The sequence below is a fragment of the Tiliqua scincoides genome, chromosome 2 (assembly GCF_035046505.1).
Source record: "Tiliqua scincoides isolate rTilSci1 chromosome 2, rTilSci1.hap2, whole genome shotgun sequence".
NCBI classification, from domain to species: Eukaryota; Metazoa; Chordata; class Lepidosauria; order Squamata; family Scincidae; genus Tiliqua; species Tiliqua scincoides.
The window spans coordinates 112,522,686-112,536,286 of record NC_089822.1 but is presented as its reverse complement, the minus strand read 5'-3'; the positions used below and the strand labels follow the sequence as shown (position 1 = coordinate 112,536,286).

Below are 13,601 nucleotides of genomic sequence, written 5' to 3'. Positions count from 1 at the left end.
TGATGAGCGTGTATATCCTTTTTTGAAAATATTTGGGGACACACACACACACACACACATTAATTTCATTACAATTTTGAGTGTAGTTGAGCACTTTTTACTAGTTTTGAGTGATCATATATGTATATTGCATCCTTATTTTTCATGTTTATTTTTTGTTGTTGTCCTTTATGCAAAACAAAGTCATTAAAAAAAAACAACACCATGGTTGACCCCTGATGCCACTATACAACTGAATTCTCAATTTCCCAATTGGGGGGGGAGTGGTCCTGCTGGTCCAGGAAATGCCTCTTGCTGACCGCATCTGCTCTGCTTCTTCCTTTCTCAGGGCTGTGTATCTGGTGCGGCACAAAGAGACCCGCCAGCGTTTTGCCATGAAGAAGATTAACAAGCAAAACCTCATCCTGCGCAACCAGATCCAGCAGGCCTTTGTGGAGCGTGACATCCTGACTTTTGCAGAGAACCCCTTCGTTGTCAGCATGTTCTGCTCTTTTGAGACCAAGCGCTACCTCTGCATGGTCATGGAGTATGTCGAAGGTACACAGCGTCAGGACTGGGAGGGGACGAAGGGCCTGTGATGTAGGGTCTCTAGACCAGTCTTCACCTATGCAGAGGTCACATTTGCAACAATACAGTTATATTGGCATGCAGTTATATTGGCATGCACTTGGCTCAGAAAGTTAGAATTTTACAAAGTAAACCTATTGCAACAGCACATTACTAAGAGCATCCAAGAGCATAAATTATGTCTTGGAATCATAGAAAGTTAGTGTTGGAAGAGACTGTGGAAGTCATCTAGTCCATCCCCTACTCAGTGTAGGCAACTACAGCATCCTTGACAATTGGCCATGCAACCTCTGCTTCACAACCCACAACTGCATGAGGCACACTGTTCCAGTATCAAGCAGCTCTTACAATTGAGAAATGTTTCTTTAATGTCTAGCCTAAATCTACTTCCCTGTAGTTTCAACCCATTCGTTCAAATCCTGCCTTTAGGAGCCACAGAAAGTCCCTCCCTTCTTCTGTGTGACAGCCCTTCAAATACACACATCCCTCATTATCCATACCTAATTCATTTCTGAAAATAGTCCTTAAAGCAACAATCTGGATGAGTATAATTATTACATTAATTAGCATGGGAAACTTTCTAACTTGTTCCAAAGCCATCCCAATGTCACCCAAAAATCACCCTAAATGACTAATAGAAAAGAGGGGAGATGGTGTTAGGCAGAGGAAAAAGAGCGAGAAGCGTGGTGGTGGTGGTGGTGAGGGGGACTGTTGAGTGCTACTGACTGATAAGAGATAAAAGGAGTGTACACACATGAGTATACATACAACTTTGCATAATTCAAGTGCTCTGGAAATCGGCATGAAATGAGGGTGGACATGCACTACCCCTTAGGCCAGGGCTGTCAAACTCATTTCATACAGAGGGCCAAATAGCATTCATGATGCTGGCTGAGGGCCGGAAGTGATGACATTAAACAAGTTATAACCAAAAATAAACACTTTTTCTCACTTAGGAACTCATTAGCTACAAATGACAGAAGAGAAAATACACAAATCTTTATCATATTTCAAGATATGGGACAGCCCAATTTTTATGTGGGCTGCCCTTTCAGCAGTGATATCTCAGCACTGCTCAGCAGCTGAGAGCCTGAGGGCCGGATAAAAAGCTTCCACGGGCCTCATCCAGCCTTATGTTTGACACCCCTGCCTTAGGCAGTGCATTTCACACAACCACATGGCATAATTTTAAATTGCAGTCTCAGCCCATTGGCATCACATGGAACGGATGCCTCTTCCCAGGCTGTATAACCAAAAATTTTGGTATGTATGACGAAATATGGTATTAACATTCACGGAACATGTAAGTGAATATCCATGTAATGAACATATGGATAGCGGGGATATGTGTACTTGAAGATAGCAATCTTATCTCTCCTTAGTCTTGTCTTCTGCAGGCAAAATATTACAAGCTCTTTTAACCTTTCCTTGTAAGGAATAGTTGGTTGCCCTCCTGTGAATCCATTGCAGTTTAACAATGTCCTCCTTAAAACATGGTGCCCAGTACTGAACACAGTATTCCAAGTGGGGTCTGACTAATGCGAAATAGAGTGGAACTGTTACATGCATAAAATATTAATTACAGTTTTGCATATGTCTATCCCAGGTCATGTTCAAACTGACAGATCACAGCCTTGTTTGCACACAAGAATGATAAGACACACTTGTCAGCTGCAAGTTGCTACACATTAAAATTGCCTTTGGATTTGTCTGGCATTGGGTCAGAACTCCTTGTAACGATGCAGAGAAGTGATGCTGTGACACATTTGACTTGTGTTGCACCTATGAGCCCTAGCAATATCTGTCACTTTGCAGAGGATTGGACTCATCTCTTGGCTCATGTGATGGCTTGTGAAACTTGGTGAAAAAGACTCACATATGAATTTATAGGACAATATAAATATGCAGCAGAAGCTGTTCAACACAGCCACAGGGTTCCCTACTTAGGAAAGGGAGACAGGCAGATAGATGGAGACAGAACAACTTGGGGCGCAATCCTAAGTGTGCCCTGGGCCGGCGCAAGTCCCTTGTACCAGCCCAGAAGGGTCGCAAAAGTGCTGTAAAGCACATTTGCGCCTCCTCGTTTGTCGTCTGCATCCAGCCTCTGTGCCGACATGAAGAGGTAGGGCTATGTCGGCCGAGCTCAGCTGACGGCTTCCAGGGTGGGCGGAGGGCATTCCAGGGGGCGGCAGACGGGGAGCAGGAGGCGGAACTAGGACCAGCAGTTATGCCAGATGCTAACCCTGTTCCCTGAGCAGAGCAGCTCCATGCTGCTGCATTTTCCTTGGACTTGCATCAGCTCCTGAGGTGACCCAGGTCCAAGCAGACCCATTAGGGCTGTGGTGGCTTACCCAGGGTAAGGGGAAACTCTTCCCCTTGCCTCCGGCTGAGCCGATTCTGGCCCCAGTCTTGCGCTGTCTCCAGCGCAGGCCTCCTGGCCTGTCCATTCCATGCAAGATAGGATTGTGCTGTTGGTTAGTTTATTCAGAGGAATTCATCTCAGGAACATGAAGACAGGAACAAGTTTCAACCATTTCTTATAGACTCATGCTTCCCATTATATACAAAATTGCATGAGTCAGCTGTCAGGTTACAAATTAAAATTCTGTACATGAGCTTGCAGGAAACAATGAGCTCAGGAAGCAATGATTAGCAAATACTCTTGGCCAAGAACTGTATGCATCCTGTGCTGACCAGATAAGCTTTAAATTAAAAACATAATCCCGACAGTTGAGAAAAAACAGACCTTTCATAATTAATTAATCCTTTCAGTAGCACCTTCTAAGTTCAATACTGTACTTTCTCAGAGAGCATCTCCATTCCTCAGTCCATATTTTTAGCAAAGAGAGCCAGGTCTTTGGGAGCCAAAGGATAATCTCTTTTCACCAAATGTGCCTCTAATGTAAAAGCAAACTTGGATTACAGGAGACAACAGACCTTGTATACTTGACACTAACTTCCGACTACTTATAGCTTTTCACTAAGCAAGACTAGAAACTTTGGGTTTAGGTTAGATCGAAGTCAGGCAGTCACATAATATTGATATTAATATTCCATAAAATGTAAACACAGTCGACCCTTGGTATCTGTAGGGGACCTGCTCTAGGCCTCCTTGCGGACACAAATTCCACAAATAATGTAATCCATGGGGGGCCTACGCTGGCAAACCGGAAGTGCCTTTCAGAAGCTTCCTGGAGGCCTTCTGAAGTGCAGGGAGGCTGCAGGTGACCTCCCCATGCTTCAGAAGACCTCCTGGACGTGACAGGAAGGCACTTCTGGCCACGTTGAGGAGGTCCTCTGAGGTCCTCCAGCCACGAATCCACTAATGCCAAGCCTGTGGATTAGGAGGGTCCACTATATGTGGATGTGAGTGAGGTGAGGGCCGGTTGTACATCCAGATCCACACTCCAACAGCTGTATTTCTGAATGGTCCAAATGAGATGGTAATGGATGACTTCAAGCTTCAGTCACTGTGCAGAGTAGTCGGCATGCACTTAATGAACAAAACAGCACCCTAACCATCTCACCTTCCACCCAGCAGGTGGGGACTGTGCCACACTATTGAAGAACATCGGGGCCCTGCCTGTAGAGATGGCCCGCATGTACTTTGCTGAGACTGTTCTTGCCCTGGAATATCTGCACAACTATGGCATCGTCCACCGTGATCTCAAGCCTGACAAGTATGGGGCTTAAGAGCTTTGGCCTCTCCTGGGTTCTGTTCCCAGTAGGGTGACAGCAGCACGCTTGACTTGTCTTTGTTCACATTCCCCTGGCTCCTCAAGTCAATGCATGGGGTGCCTGTGTTTTGCTGACAGTTCTCCTTTTGGTTTTTTCCCCAGCCTACTCATCACTTCCATGGGACACATCAAGCTAACAGACTTTGGTCTCTCCAAGATGGGGTTGATGAGTCTCACCACCAATCTCTATGAAGGTCACATCGAGAAGGATGCCCGAGAGTTCCTGGACAAACAGGTGTGTCCCTAATGGGTATATTGTGTGTGTGTGTGTGTCAAAACACAGAGTGGGAATTGTGTTGGAAGTTTGTATGAGTTGAGCCTGGAGAACAGTGTTCCCTGTGATGCAAATCAGGTCTGTTCTAATGGAGTTCTTTCTCTAAGGCTGCAGTCCTAACAACACTTTCCTGAGAGTAAGCCCCATTGAACAAAATAGGACTTACTTCTGAGTAGACCTGGTTAGGATTGTGCCCTAAACTTCTCAGATTCAGGCCCTGGAGTTACCTGTCTACATTCAAAGGACAGAAATAATTAATCTCAGTTAGTGCCTGTTCCTAAGGGGGGAATTATGCTGGCAGAACACTGGCATAATGCACTCTGCAGCTGTCGCAAATGCAGTTCTGCCAGAAAGTGCACATCATGGCCAGTGCTGGAAGTGGTGAATGGCCAAATCCGTACTGCAACGGATGCCGGATGCCCACCACAACAGTGATAAAGCATCCAGCGCTCCCCAGGTCTTCCAGTGGATCCAAGTGACCGGTTCAATCCATGGTGTGGATTGTATGCTAGCTGGGCAAGCTGGGGCTTAGCAGGTCAAAATCTGTGTGAGCTGTATGAAGATTGGTGTCTTGGCAGGTGTGTGGGACCCCTGAGTACATTGCACCTGAAGTGATCCTTCGTCAAGGCTACGGGAAGCCTGTGGATTGGTGGGCTATGGGTATCATCCTGTATGAGTTCCTGGTGGGCTGTGTGCCCTTCTTCGGAGACACACCTGAGGAGCTCTTTGGTCAGGTCATCACTGGTAGGTGGAGGGCAGCTGTGGGTCATCATGGTCTGGTTATGAGCTCACTGTTATCATTTGCTGACTTTGCTCAGATTTGGATAAAGGGATGAGGTGGCTCTTGCTGCTACCTGGGCATACACAAGACACTGAACAGGAGGTTGTTTGAGTTAGGTCAGGGGAAAAAATATAGGGAGCGTATCATAAATCTGAGAGTGAGGTGTTGGGAGACTTTCACCCCCTCTCTTCATTCAGGTTGGGATGATGCTTGGGGCACAGATGACTGGTATAACGGTTATCACTTAAGCTGCAGCCATAACAATTAAAACGATTGAAGTCATATCTGCATGAATGCTGGTTCTTTCTACCCCTCCACAGTCCCCACTTCTGCCAAACAGCTACAGCCTGTCTTTGTTTTGTGGCTTTCAGATGACATCTTGTGGCCGGAAGGGGAGGAGGCACTCCCAGGTGATGCTCAGCATCTCATCTCCTGCCTCCTGCAGACCAACCCCCTTCTCCGTCTGGGGGCAGGTAAGGATTTGTGAGAGAGGGACAACGCTGTCCCCACATCTCTGATTCTCCTGAAATGTTGTGATCTGTGACATTACTCTTAACCAGCCTTGGCCTTGGCAAGTGCCTGTCAACATCCCCAGGGAGCGCAGGACATGCCTTCTCTCCTTTTTTTGGTCTTTCCTTGTCTGCCTGACAACAAACAGCAGCACAGCTCTCTAGGCAAGAACAGTCCTCTTGCCCCTCCCACAATCACCCCCCATTCCACTTTGTGGCAGTGTCCAGCAGAAGGCAGCAGTGCCTAAGTGCCCGCTTTTGATTTGTTTGTAGGCGGAGCCTATGAGGTGAAACAGCATGCCTTCTTCAAAGATCTGGATTGGAATGGCCTTTTGAGACAGAAAGCAGAGTTCATCCCCCACCTGGAGTCTGAGGAAGACACCAGCTACTTTGACAGCAAGTGTTCTCTCTTTTGGTTTCTTTAGAATACTTTGATTTAACAAACTGAGGGCACAATCCTAACCAGGTCTACTCAGCAGTAAGTCTTATTTTGTTCAGTGGGGCTTTCTCTCAGGAAAGTGTGGTTAGGATTGCAGCCTGATAGTGCGATCCTAACCCCTTATGTCAGTACTTTCCAGCCAATGGGACATGTGCTGCATCCTGCAGTTGGGTGTCACTCATGGAGTCCTGCTCAAACTAAGGGAATGTTTGTTCCCTTACCTCAGAGCTGCATTGCCTTATGTCAGTGCTGGAAAACACTGACATAAGGGGTTAGAATTGCGCCCTGAGTGGGATTGTGTTGGGTGGTCTGTTCCACCTTCCCTTGTCCCCATGCATCTCCTACCAGGCCACTTGCCTGCTGAGAACTGTCTCCCTGCTTGCCATGTGCCTCAGGAAGACTCCACAGATGATGGCACATGATTCATTTGCAGTGCCCTGGTGTTTTTCAAGGCCAAATAGTGAGGGCAGAGTCCAGGGTGAATAGAAGTTGCTGCCTCCACAACAAGCTGAGCCTGTCTTCCAGGAGTACTGCAAGGCCCAAATTATCTTTGCAGTCAGTATCATAGTTCCTCAATGAGCACCCTCTTTCTGAGGTGAGGGGAAAGGGTTGCATTGGCCTGGTTGAAATTGCTGCCAGTGCATGGAGAGCTGCTTCACACTGCTGGCAATTCTGATGCTGACGCCAAGTATGTGTTCAGGTCTAATTTCCTGTTGGGGCCAGCCTTAAAATGACTGGTGTTTAACTGGGACATAGCAGATTTGGATTGGGATGTTTTCTATTTTAGTAAGACTGTATTCTGGCTTCCCTATCCTTCCTCCTAAATCCTCAACATGAAGCAGACTAAGATCAAAAACAGAGTTCAGGTACTTGCTTTGCTCCCTCTGCTGTGACTGACAAATGGCACGGGCCCTGGGGCTTGGACTCTTATCACACAGGTTCAGAAGGGTCTGGAGAGCAGTAGAGGAGCTGCTGATGTGGACTGGCATCTGCTGTGGGCTGGCACCCCCCTCAAATCCATCTGCAGCTTCCCCTGCAGACACTTCCTTCCTGGAGGAACGAGTCTGGAGCTTGGACTGTGTCATAATAGTGACAAGTTATCACAAGTCATAGTGACTGTGTCATCTTGCCAGTGACAAGAAGACTCTGCCGCACCCCTCAAATCCTATCATCATGGTACCTTTACATGCATTCTAAATTGTAAGCTCCTTTGGGAGCCCCTCTTCTGGGGTTTGGATGCTTGATGGCTTGTAAGTGACAATGGGCGCAATCCTGACTGTGGCTTGGGCTGGCGTAAGTCCCTTGCGCTGTCCCAGGAGGGTCGCAAACGTGCCATAAGGCATGTTTGCACCTCCTCAAGAGTGGGCTGGGCTGGCACAGGGAAGCGCACTGGTCCACAGAGGCTGAATGCAGCCTCCACACCAACTCGGGCAGGGAGGGTTGCATTGGCCAAGCTCAGCTGAAGCAAGGGTCTGGGGAGGGGAGGGAGGAGGCAGGAGGGAGGCATTCTGGGTGGGCAGAGGGCAGTCCCAGAGACGGCTGGGCAGGCTGGGAGGTGGGACTGGGACCTGGCTGTTATGCCAGATCCCATCCCTGCCCGCTGAGCCGCACGGAGCGGCTGCAAACCGCTCCACTCTCCTCAGACTTATGCCACCACCTGAAGTGGCGCAAGTCCAAGGAGACCCACTGAGGCCATGTGGCTTACCCGGGAGTAAGGGGAAGAGTTCTGGCTGAGCCACTTTGGTCTCCTATCTTGCGTTGGATACAGCGCAGGACTCCTGGCCTGCCTGTTCCAGCACAAGATAGGATTCTACTGATAGGCATTTAAATTTTGGGAAACAAGTGTGGGCATGCTAGTTTTTTGATACATTATTCCAGTGCCCAGCAGTAAGGGAGAGCCAGTAGAAGATAGAGATCCTTGTTCAGAGATCTCTCTTGTTCTAATGTTAAGAAGCAGTTACTTTCCTGTTTTGTTTTGTTTTGTTTTGAAGTTCCCTTCCTGCTTGTAGTAAAATCTTTCACTTGGGTGCAGGAATGGAGCTTTACAGATTCTGACTCCTGGGCTATTTCCACACGGATTCCTATTTCAGCATCTTTGGACAAGTGTAGAGAAAACAAGTAGTGAGCAGCCATCCTGCCAAGGTCTCTCCAAGTTTAATGAACGAGCTTAATGTTTCTCTTTCCAGCCCGCTCCGATCGTTACCACCACATTAATTCATATGATGATGATGACACGACAGAAGATGAACCGGTGGAGATTCGGCAGTTTTCATCTTGCTCCCCCAGATTTAGCAAGGTGAACTTACTAATTGCACTGAATATAATGCGACTTGATTAAGGGCACAATCCTGTCCAGTCAATCCTATCCAGTCAAGTCAATTTAATGTGACTTGATTAAGTCACACAATCCTATCCAGTTTTCCAGTGCTGGTGCAGTTGTGCCAGTGGGTTTGTGCTGCATCCTGTGGTGGAGGGGCAGTCTCTGGGGCCTTCTTAAAGTATGGGAACATGTATTTCCTTACCACAGGGCTGCATTGTGGCTATTCTGAGTTGGAAAGTAGGATTGGGCCCTTAATCTTGAGACCTGTTATTTGGTGCTGTAGTTGTGTAGAGTATGATTGGGGAAGGTCTAGGTTCAAATCTCAGCTCAACTATAAAGTGACCTTAGGCAAGCCCCCTACTCTCTTGATCTCAGCCTTCTCCATCTGCAGATAGGAGATTCTGACATGTAGGCCAGTAATATATCAGGGCTGTTGAAGGATTATGAACATAATCCTTTTCAAACTTTTTGTTGAAAAAAGCGGTATATAAATTCCGTTGTTAATGTTTGTGAAGCACTATGAAATGTGCTTTAAAATGCTGCTGCTGTTGTTATAATTATGATCAACCTGCTCTCTCCGAAAGGTCACATTTGGGAGCACAGTTTAAGGGAGAACAGAATATGAATGGAATTAAATATGTGTCATCTAATTGCTTCCAGAGAGCATTGGTCTTAACTGCATTTCGGTAGAGAGAAGGTAAATGTGTATGTGTGGGGGAGGCTATCTGTGCAGAGGTATAAACAACAGCCAGTCTTATGGGACAGGATAAAGATACTTATTCAAAAGTAACTGAGACAGAATGGAACTACATGTTCCCAATCCCATGTTTGCCAAGATAATGTGTAGTCAGGGGACAGTGGGAGATCCTGGCCCTTGTGCTGCCTGGGGCCAGGGCCGCAGAATGCCGCCCCTCAACAAGTTGACTGTCCCCCCCCCATTGGGGGCCTTCAGAGGGCCAGAGGAGACCACATGTGGCCACCTCCGGCCCTCTGAAGGCCTTATGAGGCCTCTGGAAGACCTTAAAATGTCACTTCTGGTTTTTGCCCAAACACTGGAAATGCGCTGTAAAGGCCCTCCAGAGGCCTCAGAAGCCCTTTGGAGGGCCGTGGAGGCCACACTCAGCCTCCTCCAACCCTCCGAAGGCCTTTGGGTGGAGAGAGGAAGGTTGCAGGGAGAGGGGGTGAGGAAGGTGGTGAAGAGGATTACCTTTATTCTGCACTAAAAGAACTAGGAGGTACCATGACTCAGGATAAAGAGATGAATAGGAAATTTCTTTCAATGAAGTTACTTTAAATGAACTTGAACCCCCAGAACCCAGAGAACTTGAACGACCCAGAGTACTGAAAAAGCTAGCTGATGTGGTCTTGGAGCTGCTGTCTGCAATCTTTGAGAACCTCTGGAGAATGGAGGAGGTGCCTCAAGATTGGAGATGAGCAGATGTTGTCCCTATCTTTAAAGGGGGGGGGAGAGATCTGGGAAAATACAGAGTGGACTGTAGTGAGGTGTCTGGAAACCAATTCCAATGAGGAATGGTTAATACAGATCAGTATCTTTAGCCTGGAGAAGAGAAGACTAAGAGACAATATGATAGTCATCTTCAAGTTCCTGAAGAGCTGTCACACAGAAGAAGGGGAGGGCGGGCTATTGGTGTTTCCTTTGGGCAGGACTAGAACCAAATGGATGGAAACTACAGGAAAGTAGATTTAGGTAAGAATTTCTAGATTGTAAGAAACTCTTACACTGTGAGAATTGTCCAGCACTGGAACAGTCTGCCTTGTGCAGTCGTGGGCTTTCCCTCATTGGAGGTTTTCAAGCAGAGGGTGGATGGCCATCAGTTGGGATGCTGTGGTTGCCTGCACTGAACAAGGGGTTGGACTAGATGACCTCTAAGGTACTTTCCAACAGTAATATTCAATGACTCTAAGAGTTAAGAGCACAGTAGTACCCTTTTTAATAATGGGTGAGGCAGTTGCCGTTTGGATTTTTCATTTGGCATGAAAAAAAATCTGATCAACACTATGGAATGATTTAGTCACCGTATGTCCCTGCTGTGCTTTTGCCTATTACTGCATTCATGTCTTCTGGTGCCAGTAAATCCACAGGATGTCTTTCTTTCTTATTACCTTACCCTTTCTGTCCTGTTCCCAGGTGTACAGCAGCATGGAGCACTTATCTCAGCATGAGCAGAAGACTCCAGGCGTCACTAAACGAGACCAGAGCAACAAGCACAAAGACGAGAAGCTGAGCAAGCGGGAGAGCCTGGGCAGCTTCACGCTTCGCGACAAGAGCTGGCGCACCAACTCCCCAGAGATGTGAGTACTGCTCAGTGCATTCCTGCCGTAGCTGATTCTTTCTTAGACCTGAGAGAGGCCTTTTGATTAACGGAAAAGACAGGGCTTCTTCATCCTGTCTCAAATATCCCAGTTTAATCTGGGATATGAGGGTTCCAGGATGTTCCAAGGCTCTGGGCAGAGCCTGCCCAATAATTTAATTGGTTTCATCTCTACATGTAAGCAAACATGCATGTTATGAAAACTTCTATATAGGTGTCTCTCTGAGATACTGAAGGAAGTGCGAGATAGTTTTTGTTTGTTAAAACCGTATGTTCTCATCCATTGTCAGGAGGAAAGTCCAACTTTGAAATTGCCCTCACTGATTCCAGTTGTCTCCATTTGTCTTGTTGATTGTCCTACACTCTGTGTGAGGCTTTGGGGGGCCTAACCAGCTTGCTTGTTTCTCTCTCATAGGAAGCGTCTCTCAGCCTCAGAGTCATCATACACTGAGAGTGATTCAAGTCCCCCACTGGGCGCACGGAGGCGTTTTTCGGCCCTCATGGATACCAGCCGTTTTGCTGTGCCACTGGAGACTGATAGTGAGACCCTTGCCAAGGGGCCTGTGAAGGCACCTGCAGAAAATGGGCCCGCAGGACCCACAACACAGGCTGAAGACAAGGAGGCCAAGGAGGGAGCAGCAGGAGATGCCGGACAGAGTCCTGCCACAGGGGAGGCTGAAACAGGTGAGCAATGACTGAGGTGAGGCAGGATGATCTCTAGAAGAAAGTCATCACTCTGGTAGGTTAAGGAAAGGAACTGCAGTTGGAGTTCCAGCTGGATGATATGAGATGTACCTATTATGGCTTATATAGGTTTGGGGGCATTTAGAACAGTTCACCACTGCAAAAAAAAATACTTCCGGCATCTAGCGAAGAGATGCATTCTAGGACAGAATTCCCCTTGAAGAGGGTGGGGAGAAGAGGGAACAGAGAGCCCTAAATAAGCTGAATCACCACTGAGGGGTTTCAGTCACTCATGTCTTATTTTAATGTAAAACTCCTATGTATGTTTGGCCTCTGAAGATCTTTCCAGTAGATGGTGTTGTTGCACAATAAATACACAGTTGTTAATTGTTGCAGGGGATCAAATGTGTGTGTGCACCTACTCATCCAGCCTGCATACCTGTTGCAAGGAAATTGTAATATCCCTTGATTCAAGCTGCAGTGTTATATTGATGAGAAAATGCAGACCATCTCCCTGACCCCCACTATTCCCACCCCAGTACCACTCCTGTTGCAATAGTGGGCACACTTCTATGTAATTGACTGACTGCATTTGAAATAGGTCTGGCCAAAAATGTTGTGGCCCAAATCCTAACCAACTTTCCAGTACTGACATAGCTGTGCCAATGGGGTGTGCGCTGCATCCTGCAGTTGAGTGGCAGTCATGGAGGCCTCCTCAAGGTAAGGGAGTGTTTGTTCCCTTATCTTGGAGTTGCATTGCCCTTACCTTGGTGCTGGAAAGTTGGTTAGGATTGTACTCTGTGTTGCCTTTGGCAGGAAATATGTTGTCTTCCTACTTCTGTGCAGTTTCTGGTCATTTCCGTGAGGCTTTCTCAGGAGTAGTTCCCAGTCATTGTACCCCTAAGGACAGCTCTATCTGTCCCATTTACTTACTTAATACACCCAAAATTCTGTCCCCAAGACAGCTACTCCACTTTCCTTTGTGGTAGGGAATCGCTTTGTTTAGCTAATTTCTCTGACATTGGTGGTAATCAGCATCAGTGCAACTCTCTTCCCCCTGCTGACCAAGTCATTGTGCAATGATCTACTTGTGTGCGAGCCTGAGGGCTGCCCAGCTGTGCCACTGAGGTGAAGGAGCACTCTCAAAGCCCTTCAAAAACAACACCAAGCCCCTGCAAAAGTGATGAGCACCCCTTCCCACCGCCAGTGCCCCACCATATTTTTAACCTTTCCTCCTTCCCTTGTTGTTGCATCCTTGAAGGAAATATGAATTCTGCACTAGTGATGGGATTGTACAACCTCCAAAAGGGGGGGGGGGAACCTGTTTTTCATATTTCAACCTTTAAAAAAAAATGACAGAAAGAATTCCTTCCCCCTGTGCATTATGTAGGGCTGAGATTTCATAGCTCTGGCACTGAATCAGGGTTAGGAGTAGCAGTTGAGTGCTAAGTCTAAACTGGGAAGTGGGGCATTGTTTGCTAAAGCCCTGCAACGCTGTTGTCAGCAAGTGCCCCAATGCATTTCAGTATCAGCAGATCCCTGCCTGCACCCAGCAAGCCTCCCTCACCATCCCTCCTGTGCTTCAGGCCTTGGTTGCACTTGTACAACCTGACCTCTTCCCTCCGCAGCAGCAGATGTGTCCGCTGCAAGTCCTCAAAGCTCCAAAAAATCACAAGAGTGCATGTGGCAGTGATTTCTCTTTTCAGAAGCTGCAGCATATAGAAAAGTCTGCTGAAGGATTCGTTGAAAGCTGGATTTTTCACAGTTTTAGCAGAAGGGTTATAGCTGCAGACAGACACTTGGGAAATTCTAACATTACAAGTGTCATGCTCAAGGACCAAACTACACAGTATGTCAAGTACATAATTTGATCCTGCATGTTGGTCTTTTGAAGGTGAAATAGCAACTGCAGAAGGAAAAGGGGGATCAGGACTAAATATGTGGCATGTGGGCAAGG

General features: G+C 47.2%; 1 protein-coding gene across 1 annotated transcript in view; it reads left to right on the top strand.

Moving 5' to 3' along the window:
* The window catches only part of MAST1 (microtubule associated serine/threonine kinase 1), a 74,638-nt gene that overhangs the window by 54,913 nt on the left and 6,124 nt on the right, over positions 1-13,601 (top strand). The window contains exons 12-20 of the mRNA XM_066618318.1: positions 329-537; positions 4,109-4,247; positions 4,407-4,539; positions 5,157-5,322; positions 5,731-5,832; positions 6,142-6,264; positions 8,494-8,603; positions 10,777-10,940; positions 11,376-11,644. Of these exons, the coding sequence (XP_066474415.1) occupies positions 329-537; positions 4,109-4,247; positions 4,407-4,539; positions 5,157-5,322; positions 5,731-5,832; positions 6,142-6,264; positions 8,494-8,603; positions 10,777-10,940; positions 11,376-11,644 (1,415 nt within the window). The remainder of the gene's footprint in view (positions 1-328; positions 538-4,108; positions 4,248-4,406; positions 4,540-5,156; positions 5,323-5,730; positions 5,833-6,141; positions 6,265-8,493; positions 8,604-10,776; positions 10,941-11,375; positions 11,645-13,601) is intronic.